General features: G+C 43.9%; 1 protein-coding gene across 2 annotated transcripts in view; it reads left to right on the forward strand.

Annotated features, from left to right (window-relative positions):
- Positions 1–11,652: 11,652 nt before the first annotated feature.
- The window catches only part of LOC139766679 (carbonic anhydrase-related protein 10-like), a 401,338-nt gene continuing 390,490 nt past the window's right edge, over positions 11,653–22,500 (forward strand). The window contains exon 1 of one of the 2 annotated variants that reach the window (XM_071695592.1): positions 11,653–12,438. In XM_071695592.1, coding sequence (XP_071551693.1) covers positions 12,372–12,438 — 67 coding nt within the window. In that variant the 5' untranslated portion in view covers positions 11,653–12,371. The remainder of the gene's footprint in view (positions 12,439–22,500) is intronic. The other variant, XM_071695591.1, reaches the window with a different exon arrangement.

The raw sequence follows: 22,500 nt of genomic DNA on the forward strand, positions 1-22,500 counted from the left end.
GGGTAGTGATGGTGTCGGTGGTAATAGTGGTGTAAAAATGATGGTGAAAAGTGTAGTAGTAGTAGTAGTATATATATATATATATATATATATATATATATATATATATATATATATATATATATATATATATATATATATATATATATATTATCCCTGGGGATAGGGGAGAAAGAATACTTCCCACGTATTCCCTGCGTGTCGTAGAAGGCGACTAAAAGGGAAGGGAGCGGGGGGCTGGAAATCCTCCCCTCTCGTTTTTTTTTTTTTTTTTTTTTTTTTTTTTTTTTTTCCAAAAGAAGGAACAGAGAAGGGGGCCAGGTGAGGATATTCCCTCAAAGGCCCAGTCCTCTGTTCTTAACGCTACCTCGCTATCGCGGGAAATGGCGAATAGTATGAAAAAAAAAAAAAAAAAAAAAAAAAATATATATATATATATATATATATATATATATATATATATATATATATAGAGAGAGAGAGAGAGAGAGAGAGAGAGAGAGAGAGAGAGTGAGTTCCCCAGATCTCAAAACACAATTACAAATATTGTGCTTTATTCAAATCTGTTCGTTGGCCAGTAACTTCCCGCCAGCTGCATAAACGTCGGGAAACCATCATTATTCTAGAGGAAATATTGGACAGGACAAACAGATTTGACGAGACTAATACCCTACCTAACACTAAAGACCGCAGACAAGATGTACGTCAATTTCTAATGGGCCGTACGAGAGCGAGGTCATAAACACACTCCGGTTTTGTCGCCTCCACACCACAACACCTCAAGACAAGATGGAACACAGAGGGGTGCATCTTACCATGGACTGTACCCGGTGTATTTCTCTATACCGAATAAGCTGCGCGTCACACAGTCTTGCGCATTATGGGAAAGAGCACCTCACCCATTCATATCACTACATATCATCTACGTCATTTAAGACTCGGTTCAACTCTTGCCAAGGACAACAACGAAGCAATAGTCTTTTTACGTCCCCGCAGAGAGGACGGGTCGATATTACGAGTACCCTGAGCTCTTTCGTAAGCCCAGAGTGTGGCGTTAAATGCGATTTAGAATGCTGAATGATACTGCAGATAGACATCGCTGACAGGATCACTTCACAGCTGGTAGTGCCGTCAACTGACAACAACAGATGGTTATGACAAGTGGAATAACGGCAGTAGTTCACGTGTCGTGTGGTCGCCCCATCACAACAAAGACGGGTACCAATATGAGCTCCCCTCGTTCCCCCCCTTCACACCATTCTCCCGTACTCACTTTGGCGCGGTGGGCAGAGCACTGCCACTTGAGATCGATGATCGGGGTTCGATTCTCGTCGCCGCGCAATGCTGGGCACTGACGTCACCTCCGGCAAACTCTTGAAACTTCTCCGGTAAACATCCGTATTGACCCTGATGACGCCATTTACGGGCGAACGTGCGAGAGACGCGGGAGGGGAAAGAAAAAGATTACTCAAGATTTTTTTTTTTTCCATCGCTGCTTGACGTAAACTGCTTCATGCATTTCTGACCTTAGTTTGCTTATCGCTGTTCCAGATAACGATAGGGAGGCTTGCTGGTTAATCATGGAACTTGACCAGTGGTGCAGGGAGAAGTCTTATCATGCAATGATGGAGCGCGTGCTTATACCATGTAAAGACTTGGTCTCCACTCTGAGCTTATCCTCTGCCTGCCAAATGCGTCTACTCTTGGCAGTTGTAGCACTACAATGTTTCCTTCTGGTGTTGTGGTTGCCACAGGAGTGCTCACTGGTGTTGTGGTTGCCACAGAAGTGCTCACTGGTGTTGTGGTTGCCACAGGAGTGCTCACTGGTGTTGTGGTTGCCACAGGAGTGCTCACTGGTGTTGTGGTTGCCACAGGAGTGCTCACTGGTGTTGTGGTTGCCACAGGAGTGCTCACTGGTGTTGTGGTTGCCATAGGAGTGTTCACTGGTGTTGTGGTTGCCATAGGAGTGTTCACTGGTGTCGTACAGGTTATGATATTTGATGGCTGAGCTATCTGGTCTCTCAGCATCTCTTGACGAGAGTCAACTCTTCGAAGAGGCATCACGAAGTCGTACAGACTTAACAACACCACTTATCATACCAGGGTCGCCGCCTGTTTGGCCATCGCACTGACATGATCTCTGAGGTAAGAGGGAATCTAAAGGACCTGTATATCACGTCCTATGTTACTGGAGGTACTAAGCAGGTTGAGTATGCAGGGCGAGATCAACATTACATAATGGATTAGCAGAATTAAGGGCGCCGTGAGCTACGCTAGGATGAGGTACGGTACAACCAGGATATGAGGTGGCATCCTCACTCAACCAGGATATGAGATGTTAATGAGGTCCTCCAGTGCCTTCTGTCATCCTCACTACCTCATTCTGTGTTCCGTGCACTCGGTTGCTGAGGCAGGCACTGGTAGCAGGACAAACTCCACCTCCTCTTTTGAGTAAGATACATGTACAGTCGGCCCTCTCACGCTCAATTAAGGAACGCTCAGCAACTGTTACTTTACAAGATACGGACACATTAACACAAGAGGTTTCTAATGTGATGCTCCTAAGCTGAAGATCACTGAACGATACTTTCTGAACATCTGAACCTGGTGGTGTACATCAGTGGTCTTACAGGGTTCAAGATTCATTGGAGGAGGATCCACGGCTGTGTGGGAGACTTGATACCCCTGAGGTAAAGGTACATGGTACTGAAACATGTTCGGTGGTGTTTGCAGATATAACAGGAACTCTCCTGCATCAGGTTACTACACGAGTGAAAAGTCACCTTTGGCGAAGCTGTATCACTAAAAGTAGTCTCGTCGTCAAAGACCCTCGCACTCCAAAGGATTCTACATTTCCCTGCGACAGCGAGTGCACTTAGTTTGGATGAAGCCTTTACATGGAGATCCAGGGTAACACCAGTGTACTGGGTAGGGCGACAAGGGAAAAAAGTGGCTCGTTTCAGATGCCTGGTTCCCACAACAATGACAAGCGTCTAGATGTCTGTTAGTGACAGTGGTGAGCGATAGATCAGTTCCCATGTTAATAATCTTATCTATAACAGGACACTTTAGGATGAGTCCTTTGACTTAAAGTAATTAAAGGTAATATCAATCAAATTTAGGTAGGGGTATGGCCTGGTAGACGTTCACAATTCTGTTGGACTCGTCGTAATTGATGAATAATGTTTGATCAGCTTTTGTAGTGACCCCCAGACTTTTTTTTTTTTTTTTACCTACAAGTCCTTTTCAGGGTTTAAGGACAGTGTCGGAGGCGTACCTTGGATGTGGCAGGTGCTACCTGGAGCATCAATCGTTTTGTAGCTAATATCACAGAGTCATCAGTTGACATGACAGGTCTACACTGGGGTGAGGACTCAGCAAACTGTGTGAGGAGATGACGTGGTCATTGGTGACGTGTTGGTTCTAATTCAGACATCTTCTACCTCACAAAATTTCTTTTTTCTTCAACTCTCGTCGCATCATATTTAGGCAGAGAGCGAATATATGGGATTTTAAACCATACTTAGCAAGTACTTTACTTTCATTTTGATCGTCTCCCACTGCTGGGAAATATCATGGTAATATCTGCAAAGAGAGCGAGTATTTGATGAAAACTGCAGTCTTTCCCTGCTTGCGTCAGTGTCCAAACACCGACACCGCACAAAGGTTCAAAATAGCAACATAGTAAATGTTGTCATTCGTCATAAAGCAAATAATAACAGAGTAAATGACACCAACCACCAAGCCAGACCTCCCTCCCGCCCTCCCTCCCTCAGTGCATGACCTCCTTGACCCAGCCAGATGACCCTCCCTCCCTAAGTGCATGACCTCCTTGACCCAGCCAGATGACCCTCCCTCCCTCAGTGCATGACGTCCATGATCCAGCCAGACCTCCCTCCCTCCCTCAGTCCATGATGTCCTTGACCCAGCCAGACCATCCTCCCTCCCTCAGTGTATGGCGTCCTCATTCCATCAGTAACCTGTTTTTTTCCCCGATTCTAATTCAACAAAATCTTCATTCCTCATGATACAACATCGTTTTAACAAAATTCAAATCGAATGAGTGTGAATCATACGGGTCTGCAGGCGTCATTACCATCAATTTAAGGATACGGATATAAAGCTGTTCACTCAGTGATGCCACGTCTTGCTGCGAAGCCATACAGAAAGAACTAATGCCGACCTAACACTGTTCACTGTGCCTACAGTGTTATCACATCATCAACATTACTTACTAGTTACAATACCTCAGACAGGCGGTTACCTGTCTTCCTCAGGAGGAGTTAAGTTATGAAGTTGTTGACCGTCAGACAAGTGTTGTATAAGGTACCTATCCATATCCATATCTAAAGCAATGGCTATAACCATCACTTGACTCTCCAGAAATTCAGGGACCCATCCACTGCGTTAAGGGCATCGTCTCAAGGGAATTCATGTCCTTAGCTAGCGACAAACACTGGCAGCGAACAGTCGCCCGCCAGTCGCGTCTTTTGAGTGCGACGGCGACCGAAGACGAAGCAATTACTGAGCCTGACTCCTCAGTAGATCATCTGCTTGACACACACACATACATCACAACTTGATTCCGTCCTCTTTTCTGACAGATGACAGTTATACCTTGAGTCGCCTCGACATTGGTTATGGGAGGTGTCGACAAACCCCTACGACCAGTTCGGTCCCCGTATAAGGGAGGGACAGGAGAGGCGGAGGAGGAGAAGAGGTATGTCAGTCACAACGAAGCAACAGGTATGAGGTTCTCACTCCACGCACGCGTCAGGACCCGTCCTTGTCGTCTGCTGTTCACACTGAGGGAAGAAGGGGTTAAAGTCGGCCATGGCCAGCCAATGATGGGCTGTGTAAACTTTTTATCTAGGCGTGAACCATTGTTTTATAAATCATTAGTGTGTGTGATTCATGTCGACTGTGGATCACACTGAGCATCTTATTATTTGAAATAGTCATGTTGTCTGTTTCTCTGTTTGTCCGTTGGTCTATACTGAAAGATACCAGCCCGTTTCGTACCCTAAGCAACAGAAACGATACCTAGGACAGCCAGCATCGTCCCTAAAACAACCGGCACCTCAACCTAAAAGTAGCGGTAACACATACTTAAAACACTTAAAACAATGAACACCATGAGTAGACCAAACGGCACCATACTTAAAATATGGGCATCGTACGTAGAGAAGTTGTTGCCATACCTAGAAACAAAAGGCACCGTATATTACTGTCCACATAGCAGTATAACAGCACAGCAGCACAGCAACATAGCAGCATAAGAGCAGCAGCATAGTACCATAACAGCTTATCGGCACAGCGGCATAGTAGCATTGTCGCAGACACATAGCAGCATTGTACCAGCAGCATTGCAGCATCAGAGCACAAGCATAGCGGTATTGTAACAGCAGCATAAGTGCCTGATATCCAACATAATGCTTGCATCATACGTTAAATAAACTGAGAGTGAGAAGCCCCCATGTATCCATGACAGTAAGAAAGCGGGAATTCTCCAGTACACTTCTGAACAAACAAGAGCAAGGGAAGTGCGCACACCTTCCCCATCACACGGAGTGGATGAAAAGCAACGGACGTTTTCCAAAATAGATCTGTAAGATATATCTGTGGTTGTTATCGTTGTTGTTGTTGTTGTGATAACGTTTGGTTCTGATTGGCTCAATTCGTCACTAGAGGTAAAGGGAGACAAACGACGGAGGAAGATCGGAACGAAACGTTATGTTATACGTAACAAATGGAACCTGATTACCTGGTGTGAAAGACTAGTTCGAGACGACCCAGATATAATGTAATTATGATGTAGAAAAAAAAGTATAAGGAAGTAGTATAGTGTGAGGCTGGAATAACAGATGAGTATAAGAGAATCAAATATGAGATGTAGAAAACAGGTCATGAAAAATTCTATATACAGATATCCTCGGTTGTAGAACACAACAGATGAAAGACACAAGCATAACCACAACCACCGCATTTATTAGCCACGCAGTATACGGGAGAGGGAGACTGGGATATCCCTGAGAAGGTTGTGAAGCGATGCCTGGGGAAGGAAGTGTAAATGGAGCGATTATAGTGGTAAGGGACGATGCCAGGTTGGGAGGATGGTCTGGGAACGAATGTCGTATAAGATCTTCGACCATGGCGGCGTTGGGGGGAGGGGGGGGGGGGGTAGACGGAGGCTGATTGGTTTCATAGTTTTGGGTCGGATGTGAGACATTTTACAACAGTTTCAAAGAATATCGGCACTCGTGTCGTAGAAACAGATGATGGTATGCGAGCAATATGGGATTATGTTCTAATCGATAGGCGGCTAAGGTGAGACTTTTGGAAGTAAATGTGCTGACAAGGTTGGGGGCAGCTCGTGGGGTGTCTGATCATTGGTGTCAGTGAGGTTGAAAGTCTGTAGAGGCTTTAGGGAAAAGAGAAAATGGTATGGGTGGGAGGAAGGCGGTGAAAGTGAGTGAGTTTGGAAAAGAGGCTTGTGTGAGAAGCTGTCAGGAGAGACTGGGTGAAGAGCGATGGGTGTTAAGAATGAGCGAAACGAGGGTAGTTAGAGACGAATGGCAGACATTTAGGGAATCAGAAGAAGTGTGTGGCACGCGGAAGATGGGAAATGGGCATGCGAGAAATGGTTGTGAGTTGTAGGATGAGGAAGTGAAGTTGTTAGTGACAGAGAAAAGGGAGGCGTATGGGCGTTACCTGAGAGGAAGGAGTGCGAGTGATTGGGAGGTGTACAAGGGAATGCGGCGGGTGATCAAGAGGAAGTGGCAAGATGTCAAGGTGAAGGTGAAAGTTCTGAATAAGAAGGCTAATGAAGTTGGGATGAGAGAGAGTATCAGACAACTTCATGGACAAATAAGAAATGATTTTGGAATCTGAACAGCGAGAGGAGAATAGGAGAGCAAATGGGAGCATCAGTGAAGGTAGGTGGCAAAGAAGAGATGAAAAGGAGATGGAGTAAGTATTATAAAGGACCACTGAATGTGTTAGATGACAGGGTGGCAGGTGTGGGTGTTTGTGTATGGAAGGTATGCGAAATGACAGAGAGTCACAGAAAGCGATTTGAATTGAAAGACTGTGTTCAGTTTTGGTCATCCTAACTAAAAAAAAAATATATAGACAGAATGGGAAGAGTACAGCATCGAGCTACCAAGATGATTCTCGAACTGAGAAACAAATTCTACGAGATCAGATCAAAATACTCAAATCCATTTTGCTTAGAAAAGAGAAGGTTAAGAGGTGATCTAATACAAGTATTCCAAATTATCAAAGGATTTGACAATATTGATCTATCAAATTAAATAGTACATGATTCGTCTCATTTTACTCGTGGATGCAAACTCATGGTCAAAAGTTTTACCTCGAATGAAAGCGAAGTACTTTTTCTTCAACAGGATTGTTAACATATGGAACGATTTGCCAGCTAGAGTGGCTGAAAGTAGTACCATAGATACGTTTAAAGACAGACTTGATAAAAACTTCGCCTCAAGTCCCCAAGTTTCATCATTTGTGCCGCTTTGGTCAAAATGGCAATTTGCAAGTTATTCTCTGTGAATTATCTGTATACCTTTCAACTTCTGTGAGCTTCTGACATCTTCCACTATCACAAACAACCTCGGAAGAATCCCATGATCTGTTGTTGTTGTTTGAATTCCTTTATATGAGCTTTTATGATAGATCCAAATGAACTCAAATGATTGATCTAAAAGTTTATCAAATGTACCACAGGAAGACAAGGTAGTACTTAACTGGTCCCCAAAGGAGTCCATATCAGCACGGCAGAAAAAGGGTCATTGCATGAAAGCTACAAGTGATATATATATATATATATATATATATATATATATATATATATATATATATATATATATATATATATATATATATATATACTCCTATGAGTCCTCGGGGAAAATGAAACAGGATAAGTCCCCAAGTGAACTATCGTGTAATAATCACATCATCAGGGGAGACACAAGAGAGAAATATAAGTCAGTTGATATGCAACGAAGAGACGTAGCTAGGACGCCATTTGGTAAACTTATTATGTGGACAAGAAGGTGAATTGTTTACAAATATATCTATCTATCTATCTATCTATCTATCTATCTATCTATCTATCTATCTATCTATCTATCTATCTATATATATATATATATATATATATATATATATATATATGTGTGTGTGTGTGTGTGGAAGAGTACTCAAAGGTCGAACGAGCAGACCTTCCCTCCCTCTACCTCTATACAGTGACGAAGATTGAACACTGCCCCGTAGTGAGTCACCGCAACACGTCACTCCCCTCCCTCGTAGCTGCATTGAAAAGCTTGACTTTTAATCTGTTTAATCAGAAGGGCAGCCATGCAAGACTCCATCAGGGGATGGAAGCTGCACAGGTAGCTATTCAACTAACTTCCCACCGGCATGTAAGCGTCCAGGGGCAATGGCTGGGACCTGTTCCCTCGTTGCTGCAGACCGTACACCAACTTTCTTCTTCTCCTCCTTAAAGAAGAAGACTCGGTAATCCGTGGAATCTCCCACAAGTGCTGCGCCCTCACCTTCCAATACGCTCAAATGTTTGGGCTGCATCGCTGCTGCTCTCACAGTTTCCATATAAAATGTTGACACTCCGGGCTCTTACTGCCGCCTGGAGTGGTTCTCGCCCGTGTAACGCCCAGGTAACGCCGCCTTCTAGAGGCTCTGTGTATGTGAACGCTTTCCCCGCCGACCATTATGACCTGAAATATACCCAGAGAACAAGGTAATAGGCCTGGGAAGAGGATATCTGTACGGTCTCCCACCGCCATTGTGGGGCTTTTCAATTCTACGAGATGAGAAATTTGGAATTGATCAGGAGGATAAGTTCAACTGAAGATACAATTACCAAGACATCGACTCATAATAGAGCGATGATGGGACACGTACATAAGGCTCACGCGGTCTATATAAAAGGCTTAATACTATGTCTTAGAGTAGCGGTTCGTTCTTGACAATATTCTTCTCTTTTTTTCTCCCCACTCTGTTACTGACATTAGCCTGACACAGAGCATTCCTCCCTCGCTCGGTAACGCCTTCGCTGGCGATCTCGGTGCCTTCCACTAAATCCACCTCTAAAAATAGCCAGTAAATCTATGATTTATTTAGACCGTAAGACCTGCCGGAGGAGGAGAGCAGAGAGAGACAGCGACACCATCGGATTATCTTCCTATGATTATTCTAATTTCATCTTCTTCCTGATTCCTTCCTTTTCTTCAGTTTGTCTTACTTTACGTCAGTGTCTTTCAATTGAGGGGAAGAGATGATGAGAGAGGGAATGGTGATTGATCATGGGGACGGGTGACAATAATTGATGGGATATAGGGAGACGGGGCCACTGGAAATAGATCCCGTGGGAGCTGGGAGATAAAACAAATGGGAGTAAGAAATGGTTACTGAATATGGGGGACGTATACAGGGGTTGTGTGGGCACATGAGGGACATATTGAGAGAGGTTGTCGGGGCGCATGAGGGACATATTGAGAGGGGTTGCGGGGTGCATGAGGGACATATTGGCAGGGGTTGTAGGGGCGCATCAGGGACATACTGGCAGGGGTTGTAGCAACACACGGGGGAAGAGGACATGTGTATGTGGTAGAGAACACTCAATAAGGTATGAGTGACAAGTCCTGATTAGGAGGGAAGAACTAAGTATTGGGGACCCGTTCGTCTCCAAGTTATGAGGGTGACCATGAGGCAATTAGGGCACGTATGCACGTACAGTGGGAGGATAAAGAATGAGGCATGGGACAGAGAGGGGTAGCGGGGGCAGGTTCTGAGGCAGGGCTAAGTAGGGTGGCGGTGGGGGCAAATGGTGAGAGGCTGGAAGTGGTAGAGAAAGGTTAGCGGTAAGAACTGGAGGAGAAAGTTGGTGGGAGGAAGGAACAGCATGAGGGTTCGAACAAGTGTTAGGCAGGTCAACGAAGGTGTGGGCAAGAGTTAGGCAAGGCAATGGTGTTGTGGGTAAGTGGTTGGGCCAGAGTTGTTACTGTCGTTGCTTGTGAGTGTGGATGCAGTTGTAGCGTTGGCTGGAGATGTGCTGGGACAAAGATAAAGAGAATTCTGATGGGAGGACGATGATGTCGGGGACAATAACACAGGCTGTGGTGGTGAGGGGAAAGTGTCTGGGCGGGTCTGGAGGAAGCTGGAAGCATAGGGTGGGACAAGTGTCTGAGCAAAGCTAGGGAGAGTGAACGGTGGGAGGAGTGTTTGGGCAAGACCAGGAGCAGGATGATGGGGAGGAGGTAATCAGGCTATGAATGGTCGGGCGGGACAAGGCCGGGGGGTGGGGGGGGCAGGAGGAGGAGGAAGGAGGAAGAGGAGGAGGAGGAGGAGGAGGAGGAGGAGGAGGAGGAGGAAGACGCTTACACGGTGCAATCGCTCAGACACAGCTTGACTGGATGCTGTAACTGACCAACTTGCTTTGAATGGAGAGAGAGAGAGAGAGAGAGAGAGAGAGAGAGAGAGAGAGAGAGAGAGAGAGAGAGAGAGAAGAAATTATACATACACAAACACCCACTTGCCTCAGACGATTCTCATTCCAGCTACACATAATTCCTGGCTCCGGGCGACTCACCCGTGCAGAGTGTACGACTGACCACGGTAACGTAGCGAATATTATGCCGCCTCCGGACAGAAAATCGCATCAAGGAATGTTATCGAGAGGAAAGCAATTTCAGAACGACGTCCCCGGCAACGGAAACATAATGTATATTCCGGGGCGAATTTTTGCTCCCAATTTAACCGGCAAGAACAGGGGGAGGGAGGGAGGGTGGAGGGGAAAGGGAGGGAAACATTCGTTTTTAATCGTGGCCACAATGGTCATGAAAATGGCACAACTCATGATCAGAGATTCAGGCTCCCTCTGGGAGGTCTGGGGAGGAGGTCTTGGGCGCGTGAGGCACGGCAACTTGCCCTCCCCAGCTGTGACTCTTGTAGCTGGGGAGTGGCTGGGGGGGTTGAGGAGGGAGGTAGTGGGGAAGAGAAGATAAACTGGGGTAAGGACTGAGGGCTGGGAAGGCGGTGGGGAGGAGATGGTAAGCTAGGGAGGAGCTGTGGTTGAGGAAGAGAGGGGGTAACTGGAGGAGCTGGGGTTAGGGAGATGGTGGGGAGGGGAGAGAAAAAGATGGGGGCTGGGGAGAGAGGGAGATGGGGGTTGGGAAGGAAGGGAGGGATGGCTGGGAAGATGAGGAGGAAAGAGATGTGACGGGAGGGGGTGACGTCAAGCTTGCATATTGTGGAGAGAGAGAGAGAGAGAGAGAGAGAGAGAGAGAGAGAGAGAGAGAGAGAGAGAGAGAGAGAGAGAGAGAGAGAGAGAGAGAGAAGCAGAACTCTAACACCCTGAGCTATGCAGGAGCCAGTATCAACACAAACAACAAACGCATCGTGATCGTCTTAAGCAGCTCTCGCGGGCGGGCGGGAGGGAGGGAGGGAAGGCCAGGAGATAAATTGGAATAAGCAGTTTAGTCCTGTTGCAGGAGTAATGTGAGTGCGTGTGTGGTGGAAGGGTGGTTGAGTGCGTGCGTGTGTGCGTGCGTGTGTGCGGGCCGGGCCACACGGTGCCAAGGGTAGGGGGTGTGTGGGGTGGGACTCCTCGACTATGGCTGTCAGTCTGCCTCCAGCTCTGGAAGGGGGAGGACTTGAGCTCCTCCTCTCCGGCACTCGGTCCACGTGGCTCTGCGTGATTCTCGCCGCAGACTTGAAAAAGACTCTTGATTCCATTCCCCCTTTTTTTTTTTTTTCCTTTTTTGTCTTTTCACCTAAGAATACCGTCATGTAAGAGGTAGCATATCATCCCTAGTGTATGCATGCAGGCACAACTGAGTGCATGTCGTCCGTGCATTCCGCTGATCATGTAGAGCCCCATGGGATATCTCGAGGACACGTCTGGAAGTGAGTGTTATCACAGTGTGGTCTTTTAGACGGTTTCCATGATGACTGCGATGCTGGTCTCCTCCAGGAAACCCGGTCCTCATGCCCGGTGCTGCTAGAGGCACAAACGTAAATCACGTTCAACAACCACCCACCTCCATTCCCACCATCACAACCACCACGCTCGTTCCCACGACTCCCGGCCCACCACACTCGCCTTCTGCAGCTCTGCCACGCCCGTGAGAGCTTAAGATGCGTCTAAGGCTGATGTTTTAGAGGTGGTGACGTAACCCTAAGGTCAGCTAAACCTTGAGAGATCGGATTGACCAGAAAAGGGGATCTAGTCCTGCGTACTGAAGGGATCCAGAATACGACGGATCTTCGACGTCAGGATCGTGTAGGATACGGATCAACCACACGAGGAAGGAGGTCCGTCACGGAGCGTCAGGATGAGGGCGAGTAGAGGCAGCAGCATCTTCAGTATCCTGGTGACGCTGCTCTTCCTAGACCTAGCAGGTAGGATCCTTCTCCTCCACCGTAAACACACACGTATTCCCCACCTCAACCCTTTCTCTTGGTTACCCCTCCCCCGTCAACTCCAAAGGGTTAAAATTTACGAATCCAATCACGAGTGACTGTAACTGTATCCACGTGTGGGTGTTTGTATATATCCACGTCGGCTTGTATTTCGGTGTCTTAGCCATGTTCATCGTATTTCGAAACATGAGATTATATTTCGGTTCATTACATAATATTCTTTATCGTATGATACTTCATTGTTTTTGGCGATTATCATAGTATCTAAAACCGACCGTATAATTCTAGAATCTTCGTGATGTAATTAGCATAATAATGATAAATGTACCAAAGGCTTAAATACATGTATAATGAGCCTTTCTGAATTAGGAGCGTCGATGGTGAAGATATATATACCAAGTCTTGCTTTTGTTTTCTCGAGACCTGAGTGTCCCTTTTTCCTTTCGTTTACTTCTCTGCTTCACTATATTCCCATCCCATTTCACTGTCTGTTTTACGTCTGATATTATCACCTCCCCTTCCTGTCGCCCTAGTTGCATTCCACTATTCCATCTCATAAGAGTGACACCCTCCCATCCCATATGAGTGGCAGTGCTATCTCCTCCTCCTCCTGAGTGACATTGTCCCATCCCATCTGAGTGTCAAACAAAAGTGGAGTGATGTCTTACGCCATCAGAGTGCCACTGTCCCTTCCCATCAGAGTGCCACTGTCCCTTCCCATCACACTGTCACTGCCATATTCCATCAGCGTTACTTTTCTATTCCATCAAAATGTCAGTGTCAAATCCCATCAGAGTGGCACTATCCCATTACATCAGAGTGTTAAAGCGCCATCCCATCTGGGTGCCAATATTCCCATCCCATTTTAGTACCAGTGTCCTATCCCATCCCAGTGTCACAACCTTGTGCCATCAAAGTCCCATCTTCCCTTCCCACAATGACTGCCACTTCCCTCTCTCGTTGGTGAGTGTTACCCTCCCTTCCTTATATCCTCGGCGCTTACCCCTTCACCACACTCACTTCCCCACGACAAAATGTAATAGAGCCAGGAGTTCGAACTATTTGCTTCCCATTACTCTACCAATCAAAATTGCTCTTAACCCCCATTAGTTCCCATCTATCCCCCACTGTCCCCAAAATTTCATCCAATTGTCGTATCCTCCGTTTTTCTCGTACTTTATCTTCATCACCCGTCTAAAGTCCCTTCTCTCTGTCCTGTCGTATGTTTGAGGTGAGGATATTTTCGTCGTGGAGGGACTAGATATTTCTCATCTTCGAATGGTACGCTTCCTAAACATGATGATAAGAAAATGAGGGATAATGACACGAAGATGAAGATAATCCACCACAACACATAGAAGTAAGGTCGAAGTGAGTGACTATTGTGAATACGATTCTTATACAACCGTTAGCGCTATACACAAGCGACTGTCAAACCAATTAACTTAACTCTTTGGGTGAAGTCAGGCCACCAAAATTATACATGATTACCCTAAATCACACGTGATGACCGAAGATTATTTCAGTAGCGCTGTGCGTACAAGGAAGTGAGTTTACGAGAATATCATTCATTGGATGACCTACGGAGACGTACGTGTTGGGGTAGTTGTGGGGGGTTTAACCTCGTGACCTAAGGTGACCTGAGACTAAATGCTACATCTAAAGCACGAAGATACGACCCTTGGGTATCACGACCTTACTAGCCTTTGACCTAAGCCTTAATTAAGGGTTAGATCAAGGGTTCTAACATCATTACTACGCGTACAGGCTCGAACACACACACACAGTCCGTGTACATCTGTTGAATATATATCCTTTAATATCTAACCAAAAACAAAAGCTACCAGAGTCATATGTTTACTCATGGTCGACACTGGCTTGTTTCCATCGACCTGAGACCTTCACAAGTCACAAGAAATACTCAACAATCTTAGCACAAACAGAAGTAAATAAATAAATATAATACGATAGAAAATAGAAGAGAGGCTAGAGAATGTCTTGAAAGTATCAGTTTTCTGTTGGCCAATTTTTTTAACGTTATGTTCAGGGGAGTCTTGAACAAACAACTTCTTTTTTTTTTTCCTTTTTTTCTAACCTGCTTTTCTCTAATTCTGACGTCACGATACTTTTGTGTGTGTGTGTGTGTGAGAGAGAGAGAGAGAGAGAGAGAGAGAGAGAGAGAGAGAGAGAGAGAGAGAGAGAGAGAGTTAAAGATAATCAGAGAGAGAAAAATGGATAGTTAAGCGAAAAAGAGACATAGAAGTTATCTTGCTGCTGTCCTTACGTTTCTATGTCATACTTTTGACTTACGAATATTATACCTGATCTTTAATCACTGCTGAAAAATGATATATGGGGCATGTTATTATTATTATTATTATCACTATTATCAGTATTATTATCATTATCATTATTATTACTATTATTATTATTATTATCATTATCATTATTATTATTATTATTATTATTATTATTATTATTATTATTATCAGTATTATTATTATTATCATTATTATTACTATTATTATTATTATTATCATTATATTATTATTATTATTATTATTATCAGTATTATTATCATTATTATCTTTAATTATTGTTATTATTATTATTATTATTATTATTATTATTATTATTATTATTATTATCATTATTATCATCATTATCATTATTATCAATATTATTATTATTATCATAATCATTATTATTTTCATCATTATTATTATTATTATCATTATTATTATTATTATTATTATTAACATTATTATCATTATTATTATCATCATTATCATTATTATCATATATCATTATTTTTATCATTATCATCATCATTGGTACATTATTGGTTGACAACTATTGAGTAGGTTTTCATGGAAGGAAGTCTCTGTTGTTAGTTTGTTTTAACGTTACCTTGATAGGGAGATGTGAGGCAGGTAAACATGAAAAATTATTATTATTACCATTATTATTATCATTATTATTATTATTATTATTATTATTATTATTATCATTACCATTATTAGTATTATTATCATTATCATTATTATCATTATCATTATTAACATTATTAATCTTTATATTATCATTATTATTCTTATTATCATTATTAATATTATTATTATTATTATTATTATCATTATCATTATTGTTATCCTTATTATTATCATTATTATTATTATCATTATTATTATCATTATCATTACTATTATCAATCAACGTTATTATTACCATTATCATTATCATTATCAATCAACGTTATTATTACCATTATTATTATCATTATCATAATCACTATTATCATTACTATTATCGAACCATCAATATAAAACATACGTGATTAACTGGTTCATCGTTGCCGTAACCTACACGTAAGTGATGTGTTTACAGTTGGGTAGTGAAGGGTTACTGGATGGACAACATCACTACAGCAGACATTGTCTTGTGATGCCGCTCGGTGAAGCAAAAGGCGGGGGACCATCTGTTGCTTGTGGGGCAATACATTACTGAAGGATCGTCTTAAGCAGCCTAGATTTACAGGCCAGAGCGCCAACTATCGACTGGTTCATTTGGCTCCGTGTCCTTCGAAAGCCTTGCCACGTTCGCCGACGGGTGTTTCCTGCAGGTGTCATAGCCTCCACGTCAGTCTGAAGAAGGGATTTGATCCGACGCCCCAGGACACATTGTAGGAGATCCTACGATTCTTTAGGATCCTTCTCTTCTCTCATCCCAAAATATGTTGCTCATACTTAGACATTGAGAGCAATTAGACACTCTGGCACTTTGACATTTTGACCAGTTATCCCTGGCGTAATGCAAGGTAGTTAGGTGATGGGGGAGAGAAATGTACTGCAACCGTTATTGTGGTAAATCTAGTCGCTAATCCCGTCTTAGCTGATGATGAAATGGTCTCTGTGGACTCTCTACAGATCGTGATGTTAGGCCTTGAAACACAGAAAAAGCAGTCCAGGTACTTGGGACTATAGTCTCCTTGGACTAGGATCAAAATCCATATAGTTTGGAAACTAAACGGATGATCCTTCTTGGCTGAAACCGTGTGTGTTTACGTAGACACCAGAGTATCTTATGTGCTCAGCTACCTCAGCAGTGTGGGTCATAGCAGGGGTAGTTCCCAGAGAGAGAGAGAGAGAGAGAGAGAGAGAGAGAGAGAGAGAGAGAGAGAGAGAGAGAGAGAGAGAGAGAGAGAGAGAGAGAGGGGGGGGGGGGGGGGGGGAAGACAGACCTGGGTCCATCTTACCTCCTTTCCAAGTGCCAGCAATTTAGCAGGACGAAGATCAATTACCTCAGGACATTTGGATGTTGACTACTGCTTCAAGGAGAAAGGTTTCGACTCCTTTAGTCCAGAGGATCTCTGCAGTTTCTCTGTCCATAAGGGGAATAACTTTGCACGATACCAGATATCATTTCTTGAAACTGACATGAAACTCGTTGTCTGATGGATTCCGGGGAGAGCGAGAAGTTTCACGGGCGGCACGCGATCGAAGTCTCGAGAGCTAATCCTCTGGCAACACTGTTGTTTTGCAAGTTAATTCTCTCACGTAGGGTTGTTTGAAAAGCTAATCCTCTCGCGCTGAACTGTTGTGAAAGCTAAGCTCCTCCCGTAGGCTTGTTTTGGAAGCTAATCCTCCCGCGCTGAACTGCTCTTAAAGCTAAGCCTCCCCTACGTAAGGGTTGTTTTAAAAGCTAATACTCTAGCGTCGAAATGTTTTGAAAGCTAAGCCCCTCACGTAAGGGTAGTTCTGAAAGCTAATTCTCGAGCGCTAAAGTCATTCGAAAGCTAAGCTCCTGAGGTAAGATTCTTCTAAAAGCGTTAGCCAGCCCCAGGTCGGGAAGATGACGGCCAAAATGCACTTTGGTAGCATAAGGTGGGTCTTGCAGGGAGACGGTCAGCCTCGTGGGTGGGTGAACGCTGAGGGCTTACTTCAGGAAGCAATGGTACAGACACAGACTCCGTCAGACTGTGGTTCACACCATGAATGAAAGGTCACCTTCGCCACGGCTGTGTCATCGACTGTTAACGAGAGGGGAGGACAGTCTTGTTGAAGAACTTGTCACTCCACAACAGTTCATCATCATCTTGCTACTGAGACTTGTGTACAAAGGTTCTTCACAGAGACTTCATGAATACGACACAAAGACGCGAGTCTGTATAATCGCGGAAGTCCTTACCACTTCCCCCCCCCCCCCCCCCCCCCCAAGATCCCTGTTTGACAACGGCCTTCCCCAGTCCCCGGTTCTGTTGCCCCTACATTTGTCATCGGCATGTTCACAGCTGATATTTCTCAACGCACAAGACCTTCCCCGGATATTGGTAACTTCTCTGCATACGTGGGCAGCTTCTAAGGCTTTCCTCATTTGTTTGCATAGGAGATAAAAGCCCTGGAAGCAGCCCACATATGCATAGAAAAGACACATTTCCGGGATGCTTTCGTATGTTGAATAACAACAGCTTCGAAAATGGTGGTGACGGTATATATATGGGGGACAGAACCAGCGATTGGGGTAGTCGGCCGCCTGGGAGGTAACGCGCTAAAGCGTCCAGTGAGGTGAGGAATGGCATGCGGACATATATTATATATATACATATATATATATATATATATATATATATATATATATATATATATATATATATATATATATATAGTCTTTTGCCTTTGTATCTTACGCAGTCACTTTGATGAAGGTTTCTATGTTAGCCAAAACGTTAGACACATATAGTTCAAATGTTCTAATTTGTGTTGACTTACGACCACACACACACACACACACACACACACACACACACACACACACACACACACACACACACACACACACACACACATACACACACACACACACACACACACACACACGTGGTGTAGCGCTTAATGTTCCTGACCGTGACCTATTCACCAGACCACTCAAGTTCGAGCGCCTTGGTTCGAATCCTGGTTGCAACAGTCGGTCCACAGTCAACCCAGCAGTTCATCACCCCTAAGAATTGGTCGATTTATCATTCATTCATTATACCTGATCGCCGTTTCCCCCGCTTAATGAGATGGCTTCTATTTGGCCTTCACGGGCCGACTTAGCTAACATCAACAAAATAAATTCACTGACCGTAGCGCATCGTTAGAGTTATAGGAGCCGCTGATTGGTAGTTCCTAACCCTAAGTGGTTCTAAGGCTATAACCAATCCAGAGATGGATGATTACATACATAGACACACACACACATATATATATTTATATAGATCATGGTTCAAACTGGTGGCAGAGTGTGTGCTCTCGTACTTCACCACACAGAGAACGATTAATACAGCTTCCATCATCAAGGCAGAAAGCTTTACATAGGTCAACCTGAATATCTCGTGTGGATTACCCCAGCACGTAAAGCTTCAGGCATCTGTTGACGCAAGTGCTGCCACACCTCGCAGGCCCGAAGGATGAAAGACTTTCTTTCTAAACTGATCACTCGAGTTACACCATCAAATCTTTTTTTTTTTTTCTCTTTTTTTTTGCAGACACTAAGTTTGCTGAGAGAGAGAGAGAGAGAGAGAGAGAGAGAGAGAGAGAGAGAGAGAGAGAGAGAGAGAGAGAGAGAGAGAGAGAGACTAACCACGACGAACCTCTGTTGTCAGGCAGGGTAGGGCGGGTTAGCACTCACGACAGGACAGACCCTGAATTAAGAACAACGAGCGGCGTGAGTTACGTGTTGTCAAGTGGTAAATGAGGAGAGTGAGTCTTTGTGGACTGAGTGCCAGCCGCCCACGTGTGGGGTGAGGCAGAGAAAAATAGACAGCAACCTGGACCAAGGAGGGGAAACCTGACAGCCACTGAAGTGCCTGGTTCACTGTGCCGCCGTCGCTACCCTTCTGATACTATAAATATATATATATAAATATATATATATATATATATATATATATATATATATATATATATATGTGTGTGTATATATATATATATATATATATATATATATATATATATATATATATATATATATATATATATATGGCCACGTAGGGTATATCAACAAGCCGGGGAAACCATGGACAGGTCTGTGGGGCTGTGGTTGAACGTAGGGGATGGGGGCTGTGGATTCGGTGCATTTCACATGAAAGCTACTACTTTTCCTCGTCTGTTCGCGGTGCTTACGCGGGAGACGGTGAACAAGTATTATATATATATATATATATATATATATATATATATATATATATATATATATATATATATATATATATATATACATATGAGGCGTCTAGGGTAAACCATGGAAAGGTTTGTAGCCCCTGGATGTGGATAGGGAGCTGTGGTTTCGGTGCATTGCACATAACAGCTAAAGATTGGATGTTAGCGAATGCGGCCTTCATCTGTTACTGGCGTTTGCGCACCAACTCGTGAATCGGCGATCAGGTATGAATTCATATATAAACTCTTTCATTCTCCTGAACCTTACAGCACTTTCATTTCTTATCGGCATCATGGCAAAGTTGTGCCGCCTGGAGTTAAGGAAGCCTTCATAAAAATTAAGTCTGCTGATGTGTCCTCTTCCACAAGTTGATACATCTTTCTGGCTCTCAATTAAAGCATCTTCAACACCTTCTGCAACTCACCCTTGCCTTCCTACTTCCGATCTGATCAATTAATTGGTTTATTACTGAAAAAAAAAAAAACCGCTCATTTCGGCATCTAGTTTTCCTCCAACTACCTCCGATAATTCCCATTTATAGTCCGTCGCTCCCCCCTTCCCATCGTGCCCTCTGTCCTCCCCTATAATTCTCCTCACACAAGTTCTCCCAAGTGCTCTCCCTTTGGACAACAAGATCTGGATGGACAACCACCTTGTGTCCTATGGGAGTGTGCCTTTGATGTGAGTGTGCTGATGATCCTCGCTCGTCTAATTTCGTCTGTCTAAAAAATCCCAAACTTTCCCTCCTCCTTGGGAGCACTTGCCTTAGTGCAACCCAACCTAAAGAAGAAGAAGAAAAAAAAGTAAAACTGTTCTAATCCTTCAGACTATCGCCCCTTTACTTTCACTTCTGCTCCTTCCAAAGCTTTATCCACACCCCTTAACTCTCACTCCCTTAAACACGCACAATTCCACTTCCTTCTTTCAGGCCGCTAAGACGGCTTTCGCTGTGTAAGGTTCATCTGTACCCTTTTCCCTATGTGGCTGGTCCTTCTGTCACTAGGGATCTTGGGTGAATCTTTTATGGTGACGTTCGACATCTGTAAATAATCTGACGGGGTGTGACACAGGTGTCTGTCCCCTGGATTTCCTTTGGCTTTTATGCCTCTCCTTATTCTCTAATGCACAGCCCCCCTTTTCTAGTCGTGGCATATCTGATGACGCAACATTCCCCTTTCATTCTATCAACACTGGCGTCCCTTATGGTTCTATCCTATAGCCTACTCTCTTTCTTTTCTCTCTATATATATTGAAGATTTCTACTCGGCCTCTAACCCTATTCACTCTTACGCCGATGGTTCCACTCTTCATACATAAGCTAACTTTCCCTTCCCTTCTGACTCCAATGTCCATATTTTCCCCTCATGTTAAACAGTTTTCCTTTCTTACTTCTCACCTATATAGCATTTTGAAATGGTGCAGCACTAACCTGGTTACAAAAAAAAAACACACACACACTTTCTGCCTATATCACTCGTCCCCATCGGCTGAATTTCAAGACCCAACAATTCAACCCTGAAGTAAAACAAAAACCTTACCCTCTAATTTACCCTGGAACTCCACATACAACAAATGCTTCCCAAGGGCTGGGAGTGTTGAATATTAGCCGAGGGTATTCTTCTAAGCAGTTACATATCTACAAGGTCCTCCTTCCTCCTAGTGGGATTAAGCTTCGCTCTTCTAACTGTATCGTAACCAGAATGGAATCAAAATCCTTCCGACTTCCTAACTCTCCTCCTATCAACTCTCTTCCACCATCCATATTCGTCGTCTGTGATGTTGCTGCACTCTCTCTGTTCTACAGGTATTTCAACGACTGCTCTCGTGTGTTGTCTGCGTGTCTCACAAAAGCCTGGACCATTGCTGCTTCCCGTAGTTTCAGTGAGGACACCAGCCATACGGGGATTGGTCGTTCCTCCATCTGCCCTAGAACAGCGACGCTGTGGACTTCTCTTCCTTTCTTTCATCTTTTAAGAGTCAGGTCTATGAACACCTGAGGGCTTCTGCCACCCACAAGGCTGCGCTAACATCAGTAGCTGGGACATGACGGAATCCTTTGTAGGTAAAAGTTCTTTGACGAGACTCTGACCTGTTCCGTCAACTGAGGATGATGCAACATCGAGGTGTAACCTCAAACAAACGGAATCTGGCAATATATATTTCATTTATTTATTCATCATGCTTTGTCGCCGTCTCCCGCGTTAGCGAGGAAGCGCAAGGAAACAGACGAAAGAATGGCCCAACCCACCCCCATACACATGTATATACATACACGTCCACACACGCAAATTTACATAACATACATTTCAACGTATATATATATATATATATATATATATATATATATATATATATATATATATATACACACACGTACATGCTTCATACTCGCTGCCTTTATTCATTCCCGTCGCCACCCCGCCACACATGAAATGACAACCCCCTCTCCCCCGCACGTGCGCGAAGTAGCGCTAGGAAAACACAACAAAGGATGAATATATATATATATTCTTTCTTTCATACTATTTGCCATTTCCCGCATTAGTGAGGTAGCGTTAAGAACAGAGGACTGGGCCTTAGAGGGAATATCCTCACCTGGCCCCCTTCTCTGTTCCTTCTTTTGGAAAATTAAAAAAAAAAAAAAACGAGAGGGGAGGATTTCCAGCCACCCGCTCCCTCCCCTTTTAGTCGCCTTCTACGACACGCAGGGAATACGTGGGAAGTATTCTTTCTCCCCTAACCCCAGGGATATATATATATATATATATATATATATATATATATATATATATATATATATATATATATATATATATATATATATATATATATATATATATT

Source organism: Panulirus ornatus, chromosome 58, assembly GCF_036320965.1.
Source record: "Panulirus ornatus isolate Po-2019 chromosome 58, ASM3632096v1, whole genome shotgun sequence".
Taxonomy (NCBI): domain Eukaryota; kingdom Metazoa; phylum Arthropoda; class Malacostraca; order Decapoda; family Palinuridae; genus Panulirus; species Panulirus ornatus.